This window comes from Protopterus annectens, chromosome 3.part1 (assembly GCF_019279795.1).
Source record: "Protopterus annectens isolate FY-2018-M chromosome 3.part1, PAN1.0, whole genome shotgun sequence".
NCBI classification, from domain to species: domain Eukaryota; kingdom Metazoa; phylum Chordata; order Ceratodontiformes; family Protopteridae; genus Protopterus; species Protopterus annectens.
Window position 1 is genome coordinate 345,291,367 of NC_056732.1, and position 25,099 is coordinate 345,316,465.

The following is a 25,099-nucleotide window of genomic DNA, read 5'->3' on the forward strand; positions in this document are numbered from 1 at the left end:
ATTGCAAGGTTACTGGCATGTCTAGTGTCCTTTCTCTGAACCCTCCCAATTTGCTGTAACAGGGCTTTTCAGGAAGGTAGACTAAGGATTATATCCATGACCAATGACGCTAGGGCATCATCGTCTAGCAGACATGGAGTATCCCTTGAAACTTCTGCTCTGTGTCTTAGTTCAGAGCACAGGTTATACCTAGCAACCTCGGTTGGATGACCTCATGATTGTGCTACACTGTTTTTATTAACTCCTCCCCGGTTTTACAAGTTAGAAAAAGCTGAATGGAGTAAATAACCAAGAGCACTGCACCAAAAATAAAGATCCAACCGTTTTATTCCACCACGATAAGAGTTTAGCGCTTTCGTCAAAAGTACATAAAATTGACTTCTTCAGAACTACATGACACATATAATGCTGATTTAAATAGCCTGCCCTACTCAACAATTAGTCAAACAAGAAAGATGTCATTTACTGTTAAAAAATGTCATTTCCTGCTAAAAAAGTATGTCATTTCCTGTTAGAAAAATATATCATTCCATGCTAAAAAAGTACCTTATCATGGTGGAATAAAACTGTTGGACCTTTATTTTTGGTGCAGTGCTCTTGGTTATTTACTCCATTCAGCTTTTTCTGGGTTTAGATATTTTTGTTTTTCTTAGTTTGTGTTTGCCATGGATGGAGGTGAGGACCCTACCAGTACTGGCAACATCGATTTTAATGCTTTATTGCAATCTGTGACATCGCTTACTTCTTCTGTTGCCCTATTGTCCACCAAGGCTGATTCACTTATGAATCAGAGAAGATTAGTTCACTCTCCGGGCCTTAATCATTTGCAACCAGAAAGCCCTGACAATTCTTTAATTACACCTGCACAAAGGATTATGTGTTCTAATGTTTGTCTCAACGACAAAGGCTGTGGAGATGCTAACAACGTTAACAGTAACACTACTGGATCAGGTTCATCGCTGGGTGTGCATGACGATGTCACACCTTCATTTTCTGTTGATGACTGGCTTAGAAATGATACTGGGCTTCATGGCTGTAGTGTCAACATTAATAACAGTTGTGGGAACCTGGATGACAGGTTTCGTTGCTTTAAGAAACTTTTATGGAAGTACAAAAAGTTACAGTTGGAAAATGAATACTTTAACAAGTGTTTAAGAAGGGAGCAGATCCCTAAGGGTTTAAGGACATGGACATACCCGACTGGTTTGGTGAAAGACTCACAACTGCATAAGGATCTCAAAATGTTTTTCAACAGGCAAGGGTGTGAGTTACTTAATATTTTCATTAGTGACAACAACAGGAAAATGTCTGGTATACTCAAAGACATTAACAGATTTGGTCATGAAATTAAAAGGGACTTGCTTTTTGAGTATAGAATGATTGCATTTAATAATTTATTTAAAAATGTGGAAATTGATTTGGTACAGTTTAAAAACAAGAAACAGAAAAAATTGACAAGAGATAAAACTGATTATGAAGCAGGCAGGGCTTATCCAGATCCACCTGAAGGGCAACAAGCTAGGTGGTCTGATAGGCAGGATGATTGTGATGTTATTAATGATGATGATGATGATGGGGTTAATTCTGAGCATAACATCCCTTTAGAACCACCCCCCTGAGGAGATCTCAGTGGTTAATGAACCGAAGGGGGGACAAGGCAGTGTGAACTATGGACAACTGAACTACCAGAATCAGTGGAGGGGGGACCACAACAACAGCAACATTGGAGATGAGTGATGCCAATGTTTGCAACATTATTTCCAACTTTGGTAATGATTTTAAGGAGTACAATTACAGTAAAACCATTGTAACTGATGAATGGGCAGAATTGTTTTCGAAAATGCTTAATTTTCGTGCCAACATGTAAAACTGACATTGTCAATACTATTTTACAGTTCAAAATCTACATTAGGAAGCTTAACTTGGCCCTTTTCTTTTCACAGGGGTGGGGGTGACGCTATTACTAATCTCTTGGTCAATGCTAGCCCCTTTACCAGACCAAGTACATTCATTCCACCTATGCACCCGTTAGTGGAAGTGTTTTAATCTTTTTGTGAGAGACAATTTAGAAAAACAATCTCTCACAGGAATCATTATGTGGAACAGGATGGGACTGGCAATTTGACTAAAAAGGAAAAAAAAAAGGCTATTAAATGATATATTAGAGAACAGTGACATCCAGATTATGAAGCCTGATAAGGGGGGAGGACTAGTTATTATGGACGCTAGAGACTACAATAGCAGGATGATTGACTTGCTGTAGAGTGATACCTATACTGAGGTCTCCATTAATGAGCATAACATAGCTTGTAGACATATTGATTTAGATCTAGAACAACTGTTATTAAATGAACAAATCACATTGGAGACCTTTAGATTCCTAGCGACAGAATATCCTAGGATTCTGACCATTTTCGGAATCTCAAAAATCCACGAGTATCCTTAATCCCCCCCTCCAGCCAATTGTGGATGCAAAAGCATCAAAAACTTTTAGCTTGGCCAAGTTCATTGACTGTTCAGTTAAACATGTGTTGGATGATAGGGACCTAATTATTAAAGACTCATGAGATTTCCTGTCCAAGATTAAACATGAAATGTATAACAAATTTCATACCATACCCTATATTGGTCACCATTGATGCGAGGGACCGCTTTTCTGTAATACCCCATGATGTAGGTATTGAATGGTTCTAAGATTATTTATGTAAGCAGAACTAATTGAATCATGATACCATTCTTACCATCAGATCCTGTATGGAGATGGTTCTGGACAATAACTTCATTTCTTCGAGGGGCAAATATTCAAACAAGTGCAAGGGTTGGCTATGGGCGCCTGTTGTGCACCGTCATTTGCCAACATAGTACTTGCCCAGTGGGAGGACCTGTATATTGTGAACTCCGAGTTCAAGGACATGTGGGTATTGTATGGGCGGTACCTTGACGATTTGGTCTTATTTTGGCATGGTAGTGAAGATGAGTTGGATAGATTTTTTACTTATATCAACACCACCACTTTTCTGAAGTTCACCATGACCAAGGACCATGATATTTTGAACTACCTTGACATGACCATCAGGAAGGATTATTCCAAGGGGAGATTCACCTCACATCTTTATAGGAAACCCACATACTCCAACTCTCTTTTGCACTTTGAGAGTCGGCACCCCTTGCACCAGAAGAAATCCCTTGTGAAGGGACAATGTGTTAGATTGGCCAGAATGGTATCTGAGGATATTGATTTTCTTAGTGAGTGCGACCTCCTACTGGGTATGTTACAGAAAAGAGGTTACCCCCCCCCCTCAATTTGTTAAGGACATAATAGGTGAGGTCCAACAAAAAAGAACTAATGGGGTTTATAGAACATTACTGGACAACCCTCTGGGTCTAACCAGGCCCCTAGCAACTGAGAGAATGAACAACTATAGCAGGTCATTAGTGTTACCTTTCATTACTGATATTTTTGACATCAAAAGCATCATTTGTGATTGTTGGAATATGTTTTGTATTCATGAGAATATCATTAATAAACTAGGTGAAAAACCCCTGGTGGTGTACAAAAAGTGTACATCTTTCAAAGGTTTAGTTGAAAGAAAAAAGGTGGCATCTTGACTAAGTGGTACTTTCAAATGTGGAAGATGCACACAATGTTCTTTTGTGATTGATGCTGAATTTATTAAAGTTAGGAATTTTGGTAAAATCACTACACATAAAAAGTACTATTGTTACACCAAGGGGGTAGTATATGTTGCATCCTGTACAGGTTGCGACTGTTATTATGTGGGTAAGACTGTCCGAGCTTTAAGACAATGAATCTAACAACACAGTTATGATATTAACAAACATAGGGAGACCAACGCCTTATTTAAGCATATTAAATTATATCCCACACACTGTTTCAAGTTTTTTTATTAGAGCAGGTTGACTTGGGTACAAGGGGTGGATCTGTCGATGATTTTCTTGAATTTTTAGAGCTCAAGTGGCAAATAAGGTTAAATGCATGTGTGCCACTTGGGCTCAATGATAACATTTCTATAAGTTCTATGTTAAAACTAAAAGCTGTTTTTTTATGTAATGTTTTTAACATATGCTCTATTTTTGGGAGAGTGGATCAATAATTCAGTTGTATTATTTTAGTGGAGTGGTACTTTTTTTAGCATGGAATGATATCTTTTTCTAACAGGAAATGACATACTTTTTTAGCAGGAAATGCCATTTTTTAGCAGGAAATGACATCTTTCTTGTTTGACTAATTGTTGAGTAGGGCAGGCTATTTAAATCAGCATTATGTGTGTCATGTAGTTCTGAAGAAGTCAATTTTATGTACTTTTAACGAAAGCACTAAACTCTTATCGTGGTGGAATAAAACTGTTGGATCTTTATATTTGGTGCAGTGCTCTTGGTTATTTACTCCATTCAGCTTTTTCTGGGTTTAGATATTTTCATTTTTCTCAGTTTCACAAGTTACCATGACATCCCTACCTTTACATTGCTGGGTAGATTTCCTCTTGCAATACCAGTAATTCTTGTTTCTTAAAGCTCGTTCCAAGTTCATGACATACCCTTCTAGTAAAAGCACTGGTTTTCCTTTTTGAGAAAAAGTTGTTTCATATATCGTGCCTAATATTTCTGGCACAGGATATTGCATGTCAGTCATTCTGCTTGCTCTACTTCGTAGGCTGTGCTGATTCAAATACATACTTCTTATAAAAGGAACATTCGAGAGGTATGTTATTCAATCATTTGGTGTGCGATTAACTGAATTTTCACTTTTCTGTTTTTTCGACATTATGGTCTCGAGAATAATCATAATCACATCTTGATAGATTTTTATTCCTAAATATTTTAGTTCTTTTCCTTCCCAGTTCTAGACATGCATCTGGAGCATTTCTCCCCGGGCCTCCGCTGAAAACAGGATCTGTGGAACCTAGTCGGACATTCCCGGTCAACAAATGTAAAATAAATAAAATAAATAAATAAATAAATATTTATCTTTAAACGTATTAACTAGTAATTGATTTAACACTAAAGTTTCAGTTTTGTTACTATTAAATTTCAGCAGAGATACTTCCCAAAATTTTTCAATTTGCTCATCTATTTCTTCAACTGAATAAGTTAAATCTCTTATAGTTAATAAAATATCATCTGCAAAAACCTGTATTTTAGATTGACAATATCTGTTAATTGAGAATCCATCAATTTCTTCATTGCTTCTTATACTACTACCTAAGGGTTCAATAACTAATGCAAATAGTAGAGAGAAAAAGGGACACCCTTGCTTTGTACCTTTGTTTAAAGTGAATCCTTGAAAAATATAAAAATCAGTTTTAACATACACTTTGGAGTCTCTATACAGGTTTCTTTAAATATTCCAGCAATCTGTTCTGGAAATGCAAATGCTTCTACAGTTTTAAACAAGTAGTTCCAATATACAGAATCAAACGCTATCTCAATATCTAAGCTAATTAGGGCCAATTTCATGTTCATTGAATTTGCTAAATCTAAGATAGTTATTACCCTTTTTATATTATCATACATTAATGTAGTGGCTATAAATCATGTTTATCTCAATTTATCTACTACATTTCTTAATCTTGTACCAAAAATGGAAGCAAATATTTTATACTCTGCATGTAATAATGAAATAGATCTATATGAGGAAACCAACTTATTATTTTTCCTTGTTTAAGTATAGGTGAGATTACATAAAATTTTCATGGGGGGATTATTTTGTCACTCTGAATTATCTTGAAAACATCACTCACTAATACTGAAGTATTTAATGGAAGCAGACTATATAATTCCATACTTAAACAGTCTAACCCTGGAGCTTTACCATTTTCACACTTTTTTAAGCTTCATTAACTTCTATCAGGGTAATAGACTTATTCAGCAGAGATATTTGTTGGCCATTAAGTTTATTAGTAGTATTTTTCTTTAAATACTTGCCAATATTGTAATCATCAGACTTATTATTGTTGTCTTTATTAAGATCCTCATGGAAATTTTTAAAAATATTAAGCATTTCCTCTATGCCTGAAGTAAATTTATTAGTCTGACCATTTTGTATATTATTGATTTCTGCCTTTTTGCTTAACATCTTACTTCTATTAGCTAATCTATGTAGATTTTTTCAAGTCATTGTATAAATGTGCAGTTTTATTTTTTCTAAAGCTACCTCCTCTTTATACGTTAAAACCGTTTGATATTTTGTCATTAATTTTTAATGACTTCTGTATTATCTAATTTCTTTGTTTATTGCTCAAACCTCACTTTGTGTATTTCATTGTATTTTTTTAACAACTCTTTATTCCATGCTGTCATTTTATTACTAGCCCATCTTCCCATTCTATATTTAATATGCATTTTATGGAGTCCCATAATATGACTTTTCTAACCTGACCATTATCATTCAAAGATTAAAACTTCTCAATTTGTTCTTTAAGGTAACTCTTAAATTCTTTTAATTTGATCATATATACTAGGGTTCAATAAATAATCTGACATTCCCTTATATCCATTAATATATTAATACTTAGTGCATTATGATCAGATAAAGGACAAGGAATAGTTTTTAAAAAGTTCATTTTATTAAGTAAGTCTATAGAGGCATAAATCCTATCAATTCTAGTTTGTGTCCCATGTACATAAGAATAATGGATGAAGATCAATGACTTATTGTCTGTTTTTACTAGTATGTCAAGCAAATTATTATTATTACTAATCCAGCTGTTTAATGCTTTAGCTGATGCCAGTATTTTAGCTTTCTTCTGTTCACTTGTATCTTCTGTACTAGATATGCAGTTAAAATCTCCTGCTAAAAATGAAACTACTCTTCCAATGACTTTGTAATAAGTTTACGTGATCTTTAGCCACTCTTGCACCTATTCCATGGATCCAGTAAAAATTGGCTAGTGCATAGAGTTTCCTATTATATTTAATTATTACAAATGTGTACATTCCTTTTGGATCACTGATGGATTCCATAACCTTAGGAATTACGTTAGATTTTCTCCATAGTATAGTAGTTCTTCTCCTCTTTTTATTAAAAGAAGTAGATGATAACATTTCGTAACCTAAGTTATTTAAATATTATATATCTTTATTTATCAAGTGAATCGCTTCCAAGAATATAATGTCTCCTCTCTTTAATTTTAGATATCTCATTAATTATTTCCTTTTGATGCTATTATTTAGTCCATTTACATTAATAAATAATAGATTAAAACTATCCATAGTGTGTATTTAAAAAAGATTTCTTTTAAAAGATAATACAGCACATTTATCCACCATATTAATTTAATTATATATAAGACTCTAATACATTCCTCCGACACTACCTTTACATTCCACATTTTCTGAATTCTTCTTTTCTCCAAACTAAATTACTAAAGCTTGTAAATAAAAACAAAGACAAGTTTACAACTATAACTGTATATATTGCTAATAAAACACAACCTACCATGGATACCACAGTTCCTAGTTTGCCCATTCAATAGACAAACTACTAAACATCTCTCTCTCCCCACCAATACCTAATAATTTATAAAAAAATAGCCAAAAGCTACCGTGACTTACAAATAATTAATATAATATTATATAGACAAGTTAAAAATAATAATAGACTATGAATTTAGTTATATATTTTGCCATTTAAAACTGTTCCTCATTACTACATAAAAGTTTAATTATCCTTTTCTATTAATCGCAAACATTAAATAATCCAATGTATAGTATACTATATACCTATTTATGTAATAATAGTATACATTATCTGTTAAATATTCTGGAATTATTCACTAATTCAACATTATTTTAATTAAATCTCAAAATAAATAAGTAGAACATAGTGGGACATGAAGAGATAAAAACATCTATCTGTAGGATGGGTATCATTTATTTGTGGGGGAATAAATTTCTAGAATTTCAGACCTGTTACAGAGAAGCAGTGATTAGTATAATGGAGTTCAATTCTTGCTGGGTTTCAGAGTGGGGAAGGAATGGTTGTGGTTTCCTAAGCTGTAAGGTAATTTAATTAGTTTAGCTGCTAGGGGAGAGAAGGTCTGGTTGACTAGGACACTGAGTAACTGTGACCCTAAGATAAGATCAGCTCCTTTTTGAATAGGGAGCCAATTTGCGTTTTTGCTAGTTTTACAATGGTGTTCAATTTTAGGTGTGCAGTCATTTGATCTACAGACTTTACTAGTTATTGATTGAATGTGTGTGTTGTGGTTATTTCTGATGCTGAGGTTTTGAGGGGGAGCCACTGTTCAAGTTGGGAAAGTAGAATGTCTTTGACTATGGCTGTTCTTGAGGTTTTAATAAGAAAGGGTAAAATTCTATTGGCCCAAAATAGGAGAGAGTTAACATTTTTCCTTGTGTAGTCTAGGTAGGAGGAGACGTTAAGGGAGAAGTCAGTGAAATTCCAAGATATTTAAAAGAGGTAGTGTTATCTATGAGGGTATTATTGTGATCATAGATATTCAAACTGTTTTGTTTATTATAGGTTTGTTTTTATTGCCAAAAATCATAGCTTTGGCATTGATAGAATTGAGAAGGGGACTTTTGTCAGAGATCCCATGGATTAGGGCTAGAAAATCTGCTTTCAGGTCTGTCTGGTGGTTGGGTGTGGAGTTGTTTTGTGGAATAGTACCATGTTATCTAAGGAAGGAGAGAGAGAGATGATGTATGTCAAGGGAAGGTTTATTTATAAATATGGAAAATGGAGGACTGAGTATGGAACCTTGTGGAACTCATTTTTGAAGGCTGACTGGGAAATTAAGGTATACGTTTTTTGATGGAGAAATGGCAAGTGGTGAGGTCATTTTGAAACTAAAGTGGGGAACTGGGGCTTACACTTATTTGTATTTGGTGGTGGAGGAGGATCCTGTCATCATTGAGGCTGAATGTCTTTTGTAAGGTCAATAAAAATGGCACCAGTGAACTGGCATCTGTTCATAGTAGTATTTCACTGCTCAGGGTCTATAGAGCTGTGAGTCTGCTATGAATGGACCAGAACCCATTTTGTTTTCAGTGATGCATTGGGTAAGAATAGCATTAATAATGTTTTTCAAGCAGCTTGTCTACAAAGAGAAAGGTAGAGACTGGCTTGTATTGGGAAGGTTTGGTGGGGTTAAATTAAGATTGCTTAGTGATTGGGCTGATAATGGTTATTTTTCATATATTTGGTTTAATATTTTGTTTTAGGCAAAGACTGTAGATGTGTTATGGAGGATTTGTGAGGAAGTATCTGCAGTGCAATACAAACCAGGGATAGAGTCCACCAGCACCTGGCAGACTGTCAGCATTTATTTGTTGCAGAAAAGAGTCTAATTCTCTTGTTTTAACTTGTTTAAAATAAAACTGGGGAATGTAGAGAGGTGGTTTTGTGGAGATGGTGGGTAGTGTGAGTGTCTGAAAAGGTGGATAGACTGGACAATGGAAGTCAGAGGGCCAGAATGCAGGAGTCTCTGTTGGTAGGTTATTTTGAATATTCATCCTTCTGAGTTGGTTCACTTTTTTATCCAGAACTCTTTTGCTGATTTATGTAAGAATTTTTGAAATGCTTTCATATCTGACTTTTGTGTAATATTGCTTGTTTTGATAAGTTTCTGAGTTTGATATATTGTTGCTTATTGCTATAGGATATGCTGTTTTTCCATGCCTGCCATGTGTCATCTTAAGTTTTAAAAATGATTTCAATTCAGGAATTAGCCATTCGTGTATTTTTTGTTTGTAGAGCTGAGAAATTATAGAGAAGAATGTGACCAGGAGGGATCTAAGTGTACTGCTGAGAGCTTCTGCAGGAAAGTTAGGCCATATATGAAAGCCCAGTAGATGGAGAGGGCTTCCTTAAGTGTTTTGATGTCTGAGTCTGTCTTAGGTCTGAATGAGATTAATTTATGCAGAATTTTTATTGTGGGGTAATGTGTTGTGGAGCTTATTATGCAATGATCACTATAAGGAGAGGGGAAGATAATGACTGAAATTAGACTGAGGTTTTCAGTGATGATTATATCTAGAAGGGAATGATTGTTAATGACAAGTTTAGGTCATGTTAGGCTGTTACAGTAGTTGCTTAGGCTTGAAGATGAGCATAATTTCATTTAAGTCATTCTGGCTGGACTGAAACATATTAAAGTTGAAGTCATCTTAGAGCATGTGGTTGCTTTTGTTTCCTACTTGGGATGTAATTTCTTGAATTAGTGTTTTGAATTTACCAGGTGTGGAAGGAGTAAGAAGGTAGGCAACTGAGATGTGCATTGTGCTTGTCAACGTGAAAAGGAAGTGATGAAGGTTAAGATGATGCTAGAACGTGTAGCACAGAAAGTGGATGAAAAAGCTTTTAAAGCCAGTGCTAAGCAGCATCACTTGTAGTGTTCTGGTGGACAGTAGATAAGGGAAAATCAGGCTGGTCAGAGCATGTAACTCAAAGAGTCACCAAATGTGCTTGTCAATGTGAAAAGAAAGTGATGAAGGTTAAGATGATGCTAGAACGTGTAGCACAGAAAGTGGATAGCAAAGCTTCTAAAGCCAGTGCTACGCAGCATCACTTGTAGTGTTCTGGAGGACAGTGGACAAGGGAAAAATCAGGCTGGTCAGGGCATGTAACTCAAAGAGTTACCAAAATGGTAAAAGGTAAGGAAAAGGCATAGTGGAGCAGTGACTTAGACATCTAAGTAAAAGACAGAGATAAGAAAGAGCAGCAATGATTAAGATCCATAATGCAGACTAAAACAACTCTCTTGTCATACTTACTGTCAGTCTCTTTGGTTCTACTGATATGCTGGTTCTCGTTCCATTGGTATGCTTAGAAACTGCAGGCACTGGTACAAAAATAACAGCTGTGAAGGACAGAAGCACTGTGTAGAAATCACCTGATGTACTTTACTTAGGAATGAGTCTAATCTTCCTTGTCCTGGTGTCACAGCTTTCTGTCCAACATAAAAACAAGCCATGAAATGGCACCAGGAACTTTGGCTATCTCTCTCAGTCACAGCTGGTGTCCCACAAGGATCAATACTAGATCCAATCTTATTCAATGGTGTCACTAAAAGTCTTCATACTGCAAACAAACTTGCCACTACTGTACAATAAGCAGATGATTTGACATGCATTTGCTCTGCCTAATGCTCCCAAAACTTTAAGAAATCACCCAACAACACTAAAATTGCAGCTTTTACTCAAATGAAGTTCCTCAGAGTCCTAATCAATGACCAGGTAAAATCTGACCAGCACCACCAATAAGCCATCAAAAATACATGAAACTGGGTATTTTGACTGGGTTATGCAATATCTCACACATGACGCCAGAAAATCCATTGCCAGATCATACATACTCCCATCTCTTCTGTACGCATCTCATATTGTTACTAATCTTTAAAAAATCGAACAAATGAAATTATGCTAGAATAAAGTACCTAAATGTGCTACAAACTCCCCATACAAAGCCCATCATTGTACCACCTTAATAGAGCTAAACTGGCTAAAATTACCCAACTACGTATCCTATTCTCAAATAGTCATGGTACTGGTACAAACTTATCTATATGCCAGAAAAATGTTCTGCACTCCAAACCATACTGCAGTACAACTGCTAAACCAGAGACCTGTGTTCTAGCAATAAACCCTTCCTGCTTACCACTAGGTCCATCATCAAGGCAAGAGACTCCTTGTACTCCAACTGCATTGCAGAACTATGGAATTCTATCCCTATTTGACTCAAACTGACAGACAAATGAATACATTTCAAAGCCCAGCTAACAGCACCTGACTTTATACATGTTTCATACCTGGATAAACTAACCTAGAAAATTATTACGATTGCATGGCTATTTCTTCCAGAACATCCTTGAAGGACATTTTATGCAGAGAATATTTCTATCCCTTCTTACCATCTACTTTCAGTACCGCTCCTTCCCCATCTAATTCTTTCTTTTGCCTTGCTTCTCTTTCCACATCTACCTTTGGAGTTTGACTCTCTAACCTCCATGGGGATTACTCTTCCAATATATTACAATTGACACCTTATTCTTCAGCTATTTCTTTTTTTGATAAATACTTTTAATTCATAAGAATAGATTGCTCTTCCACTCTCATGTGTGTACAAATAACATTCATACCTATCAGTTACCATATCTATATGTGTTAAACTGAATTAATATTATGTGAAATAATCCTACATTATATGCTAGCTGTACTTTCATGCAGTTTTAGAATCTGTTTTAATTATGTCTTAAAGAGCTCTGTATCTAAACTACAATTTTTGTAAATATTCATTTAATATGAAACATTTCTATATTTTATGCTACAAATTTATGTAAAGATATTGATTTTGTGGAGGTTTTCTTCCTGGGCTTCCTTTGAATATGGGATTTTCCTGTCTAATCAGACTTTCACGGTCAACAAAAACAGACAAACAAACAAATAAATAAATCTTAGCAAATTGCATTGATGAAAGGGTTCCATACACACATTTATGCCTGGAAAAGAATTTGAACTGCACTGTGAAACACTGATCAAGCTGCAGAGACAATGGCATGGAGGGATAAATTAATGTCACTGATCAGCACTGGATGAGAAGTGAATAAATCTCCAACAGGCATCATAAATCATTTGTTTTCTGTGTTGACTGTAATGAACTCACAGAATAACTATCTGGGAAGTGTACAGGTGCATCTGCTATACAAGGTACAGTGGTAATAAAACATCTTGCTTCTGTGTGTATATCTGTGCACGTGTGTGCACACATCCATATGCATGCGTACATGTGTGTGCTTGGGTGTACTAGTGTATATGCATATATGATTATGTATTTGCATACAGTATCACTATAGTGTGGTTTCAGTGTGCATGAGTCTGGGGAATTTTTCTCAGTTATGGATTAGTCATTAACATGGTCCTTGTAGTTTAGAAGTATATTCATCGGTTCACCTGGAGCACATTCAACTTAGGTAGAAAGGTTCCGACATTTATGATAGCAGCAGCAAGAATTTCTATGTAGTATAACCATGTGGCAATGGAGCAGAATTTCAGCATGTATTGCCAGATAATAAAATCAGAAACTATGCATAAGCTCTTTTTTGCATTCTGTTACTATCGCCTTGTGAAGGAGTGTTGATTGTTTTAGGCTTAGAGACAGAGACAGATACAGAGTTACAAAAGTAGAAGGGTCAGTGTCAGAGCTGTAGAAGGGATAGTGAGAAGTGACTGACCAGAAGGATATTACAGGATGCCGAATGCAGACACGTAGCACAGACTCAGGGATATAAAGCTGGTCCCAACTTTAAAATCCAAGTAACTAATTGTCTCATTGTATATCAAATGACACAGTTAAAGCAAGTAGGGAAACACTGCAGAGATGTCTGTCTGGATGATACTGGTTTGTAATGAAGAACCATTAGTGACTAGTGGGAGACAAAGAATCAATTTTGCCTCATTAAGCAGCCAAACTGGAAAGAAGTTTACTGCCATCAGTATTTAGCAGCTTAGTAAATGCAAAACAAATGTGTGCTATTGATCTGCAGATGTTGCCTTACAGATGCCACAGCTGGGAAAAACCTCACCGCATTATTTAATGTAGTATTCATGTCTTTATGTTTGCAATATGGAAATTATGCTCAAACCGGTGCAATTTTCTTCTAGCTTTCTGCCAGAAGTTGTAACAAACATTGCAGAAGCAGGATGTATTTGTTTTCTTTTTTCTATTGTTTCATGCAGCTAAAAGTGCCTTAGTGATATGTCATTTTGTCAGAGATAGATTAAAGCTGACTATAAAAACAATGAAAGGATGATGGAGGTCTCATTACTTACTCTGCACAGTGAAACTGAAAATTGAGAGTTTGTAAGTTCACACCTATTGTGTATTGTTATTCTCAAAAAATAAATCTTTGGTAAACTAAATAGTGTGTCTAACTGTTTAAGAATAAGTATAATAAATGTATGTCATTAGGAAGCTAAATTAAAAACCTGAAACTAGTTATGATGGTAGCAGTATGGTTGTTACTGACCTATTTACTTTAATTACATTGAGAGCAATATGATGCAGGCATGTACCACATCATATCTTCGGTGTGTGAATGACTGTGGCATGAAAAGATATATATATTTTTTTCATAATGAATGTTACATGTGGACAAAAACACTTATAAGCAGATCAGTCAGACACACACCAGAAATGAAGCAATGCTACAACCAGCAATGGAGCCTAATGAGCCATTTAAGAGAGAAAAACTTAAGTAATAATTATATGCCTTTCAACTTTTCTGATTTTAGGAATGTCCCTGGTTTTATCTCATAAGTTTGCTCTACCCTCCGGCACCATAATTAACTGGATCTTAACTTCCCATCCCAAACTCATCATTAAGGCTGGTATCTTCCCAGACCCCTTCAGTGACCATCTCCCAGCCTTCACCGACCGTCTCCCCTCTCCCTCTCAAAAGCAACACCCCTACATCCAAACCCACAACCTCTCCTTATTCAGTCCTCAAACATTCTCTGAATGTCGAAAATACACTGACTGGTCCCCTCTAAAAACCCTTCCCCTTGACAATGCCATAACTTGCTTTAATGACTCATTTCTAAATCTGCTAAATCATCAAGCCCCTCTTAGAACCAAGTCCATAAAGTTCAATTTCTCCCCCTGGCTCTCAAAAGAAACTAAACATAAAATGCAGTTAAGAGACAAAAAATGGAAACAATACAATAGAAACAAACAACCCAACATCTTACTTGATTTTAAACAAATCTGAAACTCCTTAAAAAAACTTATAACTAAAGATCGCAAAGACTACTTCTCCAAGCTCCAATCTGAGCACTCATCCACCCCAAAAAAATTCTGGAACTCCATCTCCTCCATCCTACACCCTGGAAATAAAGATAACCCCTGCCCCAACCCCAACCTCACAGATCTTGAGACTGTCAATAAGTTCAATACCTTCTTCGTGGAATGCATAGATAACCTCTCCTCCTCTTTCCCTCACCCCCCCATCCTCCCCCAACTCTCCCTACCCCCCTCTTACCCTCAGCAACAGTCATCCCTTCCCCACTTTTCACCTAAAACACATCCCCACAATTAAGATAAAACAGCTGCTCCTCAAAATAAAACCCTGCTGCAATGCTCCTGATAACCTACCTTCAACCTTCCTCAAACTAGCTGCAGACAGCATAGCCTTTCTCATTTCTATCTTAATAAATAGATCCATCCAGGAATCTTACATCCCATCTATCTGGCACCAAACTTATATCATCCCACTCCATAAGGGTGGCAAAAACACCAACATTACATACAAATTTCATGCATACTGCTATCCTCTCCCATCTTTCCAAAATATTAGAAAAAGTTATCCACTCTCAACTAATGCCATACCTTATGCAAAACAGCCTCCTTACCCACACTCAACACAGCTTCTGCCCTAATCACAGCACCATGACTGCCCTCCTTTCCTTTCTTGAAGCCATTAACCTAGCACGCGACTCCGGCAAATTTGTCTAAACCCTATTCCTTGACCTATCTAAAGCTTTTGACACCGTCTCCCACCCCTACTCCTATCACAATTCTCCACTCTACACCTCTCTCCCTCCACCATTGCCTGGTTTTCCAGCTACCTCTCTGATCATCAATAAGCTCTACAATGGAAAATTTCCACCTCCCCTTCCTACCAACTCCCACTGGAGTACCCCAACGTAATGTGCTTGGTCCCCTCCTCTTCAACATATTTATCAACAACTTCCACAGCAGTATCCCTGAATTCTCTCTCATACAGTATGCTGATGACTCTACAATCATCTGCTCAGCTCACTCCCCATCTGAACTTATATTCAAAACTCAGTCTGCCTTCACTAAAACTGAATCCTGGATGCAAAACCATCACTTGGCTCTAAATGCAACAAAAACAAAACTGATGATCTTCACACCTTCTGTGAACAATACTATTGACAAAAACTCTTTTCCCATACTCAGCCACACCAACTCCTCTCTCGAAATTGTATCCAGTACCACTAGACATTACCATTGACAAAAACCTAAAATTCGATATCCATATCCACTCCACCATAAAAAACACACATCAAAAACTAGGACTCCTCTACAAACACAACCGCTATCTCAGTCCCTCTACCAGAAAAACTTTAGCCTTCTCCTACCTTCTCCCCTCTCTTTTATATGGTGCACCTCTGTTAACCAACCTCCAGCTCAGCCTACAATCCAAACTTGAGTCCTGCTACCGTATAATTAGTAAATTCACAACCAATGCTGATTACTCTACCCACCACTGCCTATCTCTCTTCTCCCTGCAATGGCTCGAACTCCCCAACCACTTGAAATTCATTCAGCTCACCAATGCCCACAAACTCATCTTGAATCCTTCCAACTGCCTATCTCTCACTACCGCCTTTACCCCCTGTATTCCTAACTGCCATCTCCAATCAGAAAACCAAAATCTCCTACACATCTACAAACCCTCTCGTTCCCTGGTCATCAGACCTCCCAACCATTCCGAATTACTCGGTTTTTACCGAGTTTTGGGGTCCAAATGAAGGGGTGCCACGATTCCCGAGTGGCACCCCTTCATTTCCGATTTTTCTTTTCTTTTTTTAAAATTTTTGCGCTGTCGGGGCTGACATCATCACGTGCGCGATGACGTCAGCACCGTCAGGCTACCAGCCAGTCGGAATTGAGCTCAAGGAGCTCGCATCATCATTGCCGGCTGGCTGGCGGTTAAGTTAACAGCGGGAATGCAACATGTGGCACAGAAGAGGCTGACTCAGCGAGTCCTGAAACGGATTAATGGCAGCAGCAAAGGGGCCAGGGATATAGCGAGCTCATGGAGCTGGGATTAATGGTGGTAGCAGGCTGGGGGATACAGCGAGCCCTGAAACGGAGCCGGGCCCAGGATTAATGGCAGCAGCAGCAACATGAGGATGGAACAGAAGAGGCCGAGCACTACTCAGGGTAAGAGGGAGAGTGTGTGTGTGTGTGTGTGTGTGTGTGTGTGTGTGTGTGTGTGTGTGTGTGTGTGTGTGTGTGTGTGTGTGTGTGTGTGTGAATTGCCAGTCACATAATTATGGTAAGGGACTTTTTCATGAAGTCTCAAACTCAAAGAAAGCTCCATTCTCATTCCATATGTACCCACAGTTGAAATTTAATTGGCAAATTATGCCACTCTAAAACCAAGTTGAAATATCCCTTCCACACTGAAAAAAGCCTTTCCATTCAATGAAGGAAAATAAAGAGCAGTGAGAAACACAAGATATGTTTAGAATGGAATGAAATCTGAACTAGAGAATGGCTTAGCATACAAAGGAAAGTTGGTTCAACCAAATGTTGATTCTTTTACATATGTTTTAGTTGATGTTAATAAATAATGAGAAAAAGAGTCTTTATAATTCCTAAGGCAGCAAAACTGCTTCACAGGCTTTGTGATATTATTTTATCTAACAGAAAAGTGTCACACTGGAGACTTCGCCTGCAGTGTGATTTTTGAAAACTACACAAATAGGTCTCAAACTACTAATGAACACACAGAGGTAAAAAGAAGTATACAGAAGAAAGCCTCTGAAATTTCCTACTCAACTACCCCTTTCATGGTGTGTGTTAAGGCTCCCTATTATCATTGCAAGTCCCATTGTTACAAAAATAAATAAAATGAATGACAAAATGCACAAATAAAGAGAAACTAATAGATATACAAGCAAAATGGCAAAAGTAAACACATACATTAGTGCTTTTAAAGCAAATTTGCAAGAAGGCATTGCTTCTTGCAGATCTACTTACCCTTGTTTTGATGGTATACTATGAAATAACTGTCCCTAGGAGTAAAGGGAACACACTTTAAGGTACTGCAATCTCAGACTCATACTTAGTATAAGTAATTCATATTTTCATTCAATGCATCACACTGTTCTTGGGATCACATTTGTGGTTCCTTCACTTTCAAAAGAAAACTGCCTCCTAGAAATTCAAATAAAGGTGACTACAAATAGCTATTCTGCTGTAAATTACTCTGAAAATTATAGCAGTATAAAGCAGATGCAAGTATAACATTACTACATGCCCAGAAACAAACCCGAAAAGTGGTATGAAGCTACAAATATTCCTCATATAAGAAATAAAGTCATTCTAGGTCCACTAGTGCAGCTAGCCTCCTTGTAATTTTCTCACCCTCCTCTTTTTTTTTTTCTTGCATCCTCCACCCATTGCAGCCTTCCATGAATCACCCAATCTCTTGCACACGACATATTTTCTCCAAGACTGGAAAAAAATGTTTCCTATAGCTTTCAGATGTCAGACACTCCAGCTCCATCCAGTATAATTATACACAAACTAAAAGCAAAACTGTTCTGATCATAGGGAATCATCCAATACCAAAAAGTGAAGTAGAAGCAAGAAAACCATATATAGAAGTCAAAGAAAAATTGACAAACGTTAACCATTGAGACAGCTACACCTTGCATTTGCAATGTCCTGCATACAGAGAGAGACAAAGTCATAAAACAGTAGGATATGTGAGAAGAAACTAGAGCAACATGGGATAAAGACATGCAGGTAGTTCTAACAATGACAAGAAAAGTACATTTCAAACATACTTAACTCAATCAAGCCTAAAACGCCTTTCTTGTATACTTGCAGTTCAAACGCCCCCATATAATACACTTGGTGGCTAGAGGTATTGAGGCTCAAACCCTGTACCTTTTAGTACAGGGTAAAAAGAGCCTACTATCCCTAGCCACCACCATTTCTGACTGAAATGAGACTTGAGAGCTATGATGAGAAGAACACTTTTTTTTTGTGCTAAAAGTTTAGAGCTATGATAAAAAGTGAACACACAATTTGAATTCCCCTATTATTGTTTTTGTGCTAACAGTTCAGAGATATGGTGAGTGAGAAGTGAGAACTGAATTTGTATTCCCCTATTATTGGCTTTGTTTGTCCATGTTTTTTGTGTTGAGGTTAAGAGCTATGTTGAGAAGTGAGAAATGAATTCACTAAATGATGACTATTAAGTTTCAGTCTTCCTATTTTTCAAGCAGCTGCTGATGTGGGATAGTGGTATGTTGTTCTGAATGTAGCGCATAGAGTCATAGGTTCAAAACCTGCCAGTGAAATGCATGATGGTAGCACAACATTTTATTCTAGCAACTTTACAAAATTATACAAGCAATGTTTACAATGTGTCCCTGGTTTTTGACCTTTTGTCCCCCTCCCCCCCAAAAAAATGAAATTAAAAATAAGTGCGAAATGCTGTGCAAGATGCCTATGGCTTACACTACTGTCATTCAATTTATAGTGTGGGTGTGGAAGCAGACTTTTATGATGGAAAAGTTCTGAATTGGGCAGTTTTATCATTACTGGTTCATGTGTTTTGTTTCATTGCCTACAGTACTGATTACTGGTAAAATGTTCAAACAATAAATTTAAAATGCACTCTAACATATGTGTTGTATTATACAAAGAATATAATTTAATAAAGTCAGGAAGGTGTATAAAGAAAAGAACACATGTATCATGTTATCTTTTTTTGTGTGCAAGGGGCCAATGATTTGAAAACAGCCCAAAGGTAATCTTTATCCACCACTGGCCAGATGCATTTTCTTTGGATGTGGTGTGGATTTCAATGCTGTTTCAGTGAATGTGAGTTTCAAGGGCAAAGTTTGATGTCAAGCCTATTTTCATTGTGAGATAGTATTGTTTTGTTTACCAGATGATGTATTTTAGTGTTTCTGCATTGTTGTGCTGTAAAATGTAAAAATAAAATTCAAATCATTGTAGAAGTAAAGCAGTATGCATACATTAGTGTTTATGGTAAATGGGGCAAAATAGCCAGGTAACAGGACACTGGAATGGCTGCAGGGGGACTCTGGTCTGGTGCCATGTTTTGGTTGTCTGTTCTTCAATTTGCGTTCGAAAGTTGGTATCCCATAATTCCATTTGGAGTGGGTGGGGTTACATAATTATGTATGCAAATTAGATGTTAATCAGCGTACAGATTTGTACCTATTTTTCATGGGCCTTGTCCAGATTTTTGATGTTTCCAGGTTGAGAGGTATGCTGGTCATCTTCTACTGTCCTAGTCCATAGCTAAATTATGGAACTCTCTCCCTCCCCCCTTCGCAATATTTCTAATCATACCAGCTTTAAATCTCACTTGTTCTTGCATCTATCCTCTAAATGGGCATGTCCATGTCACTCTCCTACTTAACTCCCCCTTACCCTCTCATTACTACCAATTCACCCCACATGTCACTACTGGACAATTCTCCTACTGCACCTTGATGATCTTATTTGATGTCATCATTTCTGGAGATCCAATATTTATTTATTTTATATCTACACTCCATTACTTGTATTAGTGCTCTCAATGACTGCTTTTATTACTTACTCTGTACTATACAGGTTGCCCACCGCAAGAAGTATGTTATACTGCTCTGTATATTTTTATGATGCATTATATTAATCTTTATATGTATGCATGTTTATGTGAAAATTCTTGTTGTATATTTCTTGCATATCATTGATTCATTTTGTAATTTGTAAGTTTAATTGTCTGTAACATGTTGTTTGGAGCTTATCTCCCCGGGTCTCTACTGAAAACAGGCTCTTTTTGGCCCAGTAGACTTCCCCGGTCATCAAACTGAAATAAATAAATAAATAAATAAATAAATAATAAATTACCATCAACTTTGAGAATAAAGGTGGTGGATTACAAACAGCAAATAATACCATTCATTACAATTACAGACTTCTTTTACTTCATAAAATGCTTGTTAATTCATGTACTTGAATTTTGTTAACTTTCTAAATCAGTGATAGAAATATTTAAAAGGTTGCCCTTGATTTAGGTCCTTTGTCTCTAAATATTTTTGTCTTTGTCCCTAATTTTGGTGCTTAGAGCTAGAGAGGTAAACATGTAGATCATTCAGATGTGTAAGGATTCAAACTGTGGATGTCAGGGAGACTAGTCTGCAGTGTATCAAATGGAGGACCGTGATTCTGTCTATAGTCTGTTTAAGGGTGCATAGCAATAGCTACTCACTGACATTTAAGACAAACTTAATAGAATGTTCCCATTTATGAAAGATCCAATCCAAACATAGTGAGAGAGAGTGAAGCCCAAATTATACCATACACAGCTATAAAAAGCAAGAAACATAATCAGTGTAGGTCCAGTAGAACACAATTAAGAATATGAGACTAAGATGCAGATAACTGCAGCAGCAAACAATATTCTGTGTCTACATGTAATTAAAAGGATTAGAGGTACACAATTTCAAACTATGTATAACTCTCCAAGTCAGGAGGCAAATAGCCTCTTCCAAAAAGTGCCTAGCTTTAACACTAAGCGAAATTAGATTAGAGGTTTAAAGAAAACAGAACTCTGTATTATGATAATTTTAAGATTTAATAAAAGGTGCTGCAAAGATAAAACAACCTTTATTTATATTATTTTCAGTTATATGTTTGTTAACCAGACAGGCAGGCTTATCTAGTGAACTTTGACCATCCATGCCGTAGGTCTGTGTGTACATTACTTTATGCAGAAGATGAATGTAGAGAATAATGGTGATAATACACTTCTACAGGTCAGTGCAAAACATAATACAAGCACAGTACAGAATAATGGTGATAATACACTTCTACAGGTCAGTGCTAAACATAATACAAGCACAGTACAGAATAATGGTGATAATATACTTCTACAGGTCAGTGCAAAACATAATACAAGCACAGTACAGAATAATGGTGATAATACACTTCTACAGGTCAGTGCAAAACATAATACAAGCACAGTACAGAATAATGGTGATAATACAGTTCTACAGGTCAGTGCTAAACATAATACAAACAAAGTACAGAATAATGGTGATAATACAGTTCTACAGGTCAGTGCAAAACATAATACAAGCACAGTACAGAATAATGGTGATAATACACTTCTACAGGTCAGTGCTAAACATAATACAAGCACAGTACAGAATAATGGTGATAATACACTTCTACAGGTAAGTGCAAAACATAATACAAGCACAGTACAGAATAATGGTGATAATACACTTCTACAGGTCAGTGCAAAACATAATACAAGTACAGTACAGAATAATGGTGATAATGCACTTCTACAGGTCAGTGCAAAACATAATACAAGCACAGTACAGAATAATGGTGATAATACAGTTCTACAGGTCAGTGCTAAACATAATACAAACAAAGTACAGAATAATGGTGATAATACAGTTCTACGGGTGAGTGCTAAACATATTACAAACAAAGTACAGAATAATGGTGATAATACACTTCTACAGGTCAGTGCTAAACATAATACAAGCACAGTACAGAATAATGGTGATAATACACTTCTACAGGTCAGTGCTAAACATAATACAAACAAAGCACAGAATAATGGTGATAATACACTTCTACAGGTCAGTGCTAAACATAATACAAGCACAGTACAGAATAATGGTGATAATACACTTCTACAGGTCAGTGCTAAACATAATACAAACAAAGTACAGAATAATGTTGATAATACAGTTCTACGGGTCAGTGCTAAACATAATACAAACAAAGTACAAAATAATGATGATAATACACTTCTACAGGTCAGTGCTAAACATAATACAAGCACAGTACAGAATAATGGTGATAATACACTTCTACAGGTCAGTGCTAAACATAATACAAGCACAGTACAGAATAATGGTGATAATACACTTCTACAGGTCAGTGCAAAACATAATACAAGCACAGTACAGAATAATGGTGATAATACACTTCTACGGGTCAGTGCTAAACATAATACAAAGTACAGAATAATGGTGATAATACACTTCTACAGGTCAGTGCTAAACATAATACAAACAAAGTACAGAATAATGGTGATAATACACTTCTACAGGTCAGTGCTAAACATAATACAAGCACAGTACAGAATAATGGTGATAATACACTTCTACAGGTCAGTGCTAAACATAATACAAGCACAGTACAGAATAATGGTGATAATACACTTCTACAGGTCAGTGCTAAACATAATACAAGCACAGTACAGAATAATGGTGATAATACACTTCTACAGGTCAGTGCAAAACATAATACAAGCACAGTACAGAATAATGGTGATAATACACTTCTACAGGTCAGTGCTAAACATAATACAAACAAAGTACAGAATAATGGTGATAATACAGTTCTACAGGTCAGTGCTAAACATAATACAAACAAAGTACAGAATAATGGTGATAATACACTTCTACAGGTCAGTGCTAAACATAATACAAGCACAGTACAGAATAATGGTGATAATACACTTCTACAGGTCAGTGCTAAACATAATACAAACAAAGTACAGAATAATGGTGATAATACACTTCTACAGGTCAGTGCTAAACATAATACAAGCACAGTACAGAATAATGGTGATAATACACTTCTACAGGTCAGTGCTAAACATAATACAAGCACAGTACAGAATAATGGTGATAATACACTTCTACAGGTCAGTGCTAAACATAATACAAGCACAGTACAGAATAATGGTGATAATACACTTCTACAGGTCAGTGCTAAACATAATACAAACAAAGTACAGAATAATGGTGATAATACACTTCTACAGGTCAGTGCTAAACATAATACAAACACAGTACAGAATAATGGTGATAATACACTTCTACAGGTCAGTGCTAAACATAATACAAGCACAGTACAGAATAATGGTGATAATACACTTCTACAGGTCAGTGCTAAACATAATACAAGCAAAGTACAGAATAATGGTGATAATACACTTCTACAGGTCAGTGCTAAACATAATACAAGCACAGTACAGAATAATGGTGATAATACACTTCTACAGGTCAGTGCTAAACATAATACAAGCACAGTACAGAATAATGGTGATAATACACTTCTACAGGTCAGTGCTAAACATAATACAAGCACAGTACAGAATAATGGTGATAATACACTTCTACAGGTCAGTGCTAAACATAATACAAACAAAGTACAGAATAATGGTGATAATACAGTTCTACAGGTCAGTGCTAAACATAATACAAACAAAGTACAGAATAATGGTGATAATACACTTCTACAGGTCAGTGCTAAACATAATACAAACAAAGTACAGAATAATGGTGATAATACACTTCTACAGGTCAGTGCTAAACATAATACAAGCACAGTACAGAATAATGGTGATAATACACTTCTACAGGTCAGTGCTAAACATAATACAAACAAAGTACAGAATAATGGTGATAATACACTTCTACAGGTCAGTGCTAAACATAATACAAGCACAGTACAGAATAATGGTGATAATACACTTCTACAGGTCAGTGCTAAACATAATACAAACAAAGTACAGAATAATGGTGATAATACAGTTCTACAGGTCAGTGCTAAACATAATACAAAGTACAGAATAATGGTGATAATACAGTTCTACAGGTCAGTGCTAAACATAATACAAGCAAAATACAGAATAATGGTGATAATACACTTCTACAGGTCAGTGCTAAACATAATACAAACAAAGTACAGAATAATGGTGATAATACACTTCTACAGGTCAGTGCTAAACATAATACAAGCACAGTACAGAATAATGGTGATAATACACTTCTACAGGTCAGTGCTAAACATAATACAAGCAAAGTACAGAATAATGGTGATAATACACTTCTACAGGTCAGTGCTAAACATAATACAAGCACAGTACAGAATAATGGTGATAATACACTTCTACAGGTCAGTGCTAAACATAATACAAGCACAGTACAGAATAATGGTGATAATACACTTCTACAGGTCAGTGCTAAACATAATACAAGCACAGTACAGAATAATGGTGATAATACACTTCTACAGGTCAGTGCTAAACATAATACAAGCACAGTACAGAATAATGGTGATAATACACTTCTACAGGTCAGTGCTAAACATAATACAAGCACAGTACAGAATAATGGTGATAATACACTTCTACAGGTCAGTGCTAAACATAATACAAGCACAGTACAGAATAATGGTGATAATACACTTCTACAGGTCAGTGCTAAACATAATACAAGCACAGTACAGAATAATGGTGATAATACA

At 36.2% G+C, this 25,099-nt stretch overlaps 1 protein-coding gene across 1 annotated transcript in view; it reads left to right on the forward strand.

Annotated features, from left to right (window-relative positions):
* The first annotated feature begins 665 nt into the window (after positions 1 to 665).
* LOC122797668 (AP2/ERF domain-containing protein PFD0985w-like) overlaps positions 666 to 25,099 on the forward strand; it is a 32,536-nt gene continuing 8,102 nt past the window's right edge. Inside the window, exons 1-4 of the mRNA XM_044066209.1 lie at positions 666 to 1,208; positions 21,577 to 22,716; positions 22,833 to 24,392; positions 24,509 to 25,048. Of these exons, the coding sequence (XP_043922144.1) occupies positions 666 to 1,208; positions 21,577 to 22,716; positions 22,833 to 24,392; positions 24,509 to 25,048 (3,783 nt within the window). The remainder of the gene's footprint in view (positions 1,209 to 21,576; positions 22,717 to 22,832; positions 24,393 to 24,508; positions 25,049 to 25,099) is intronic.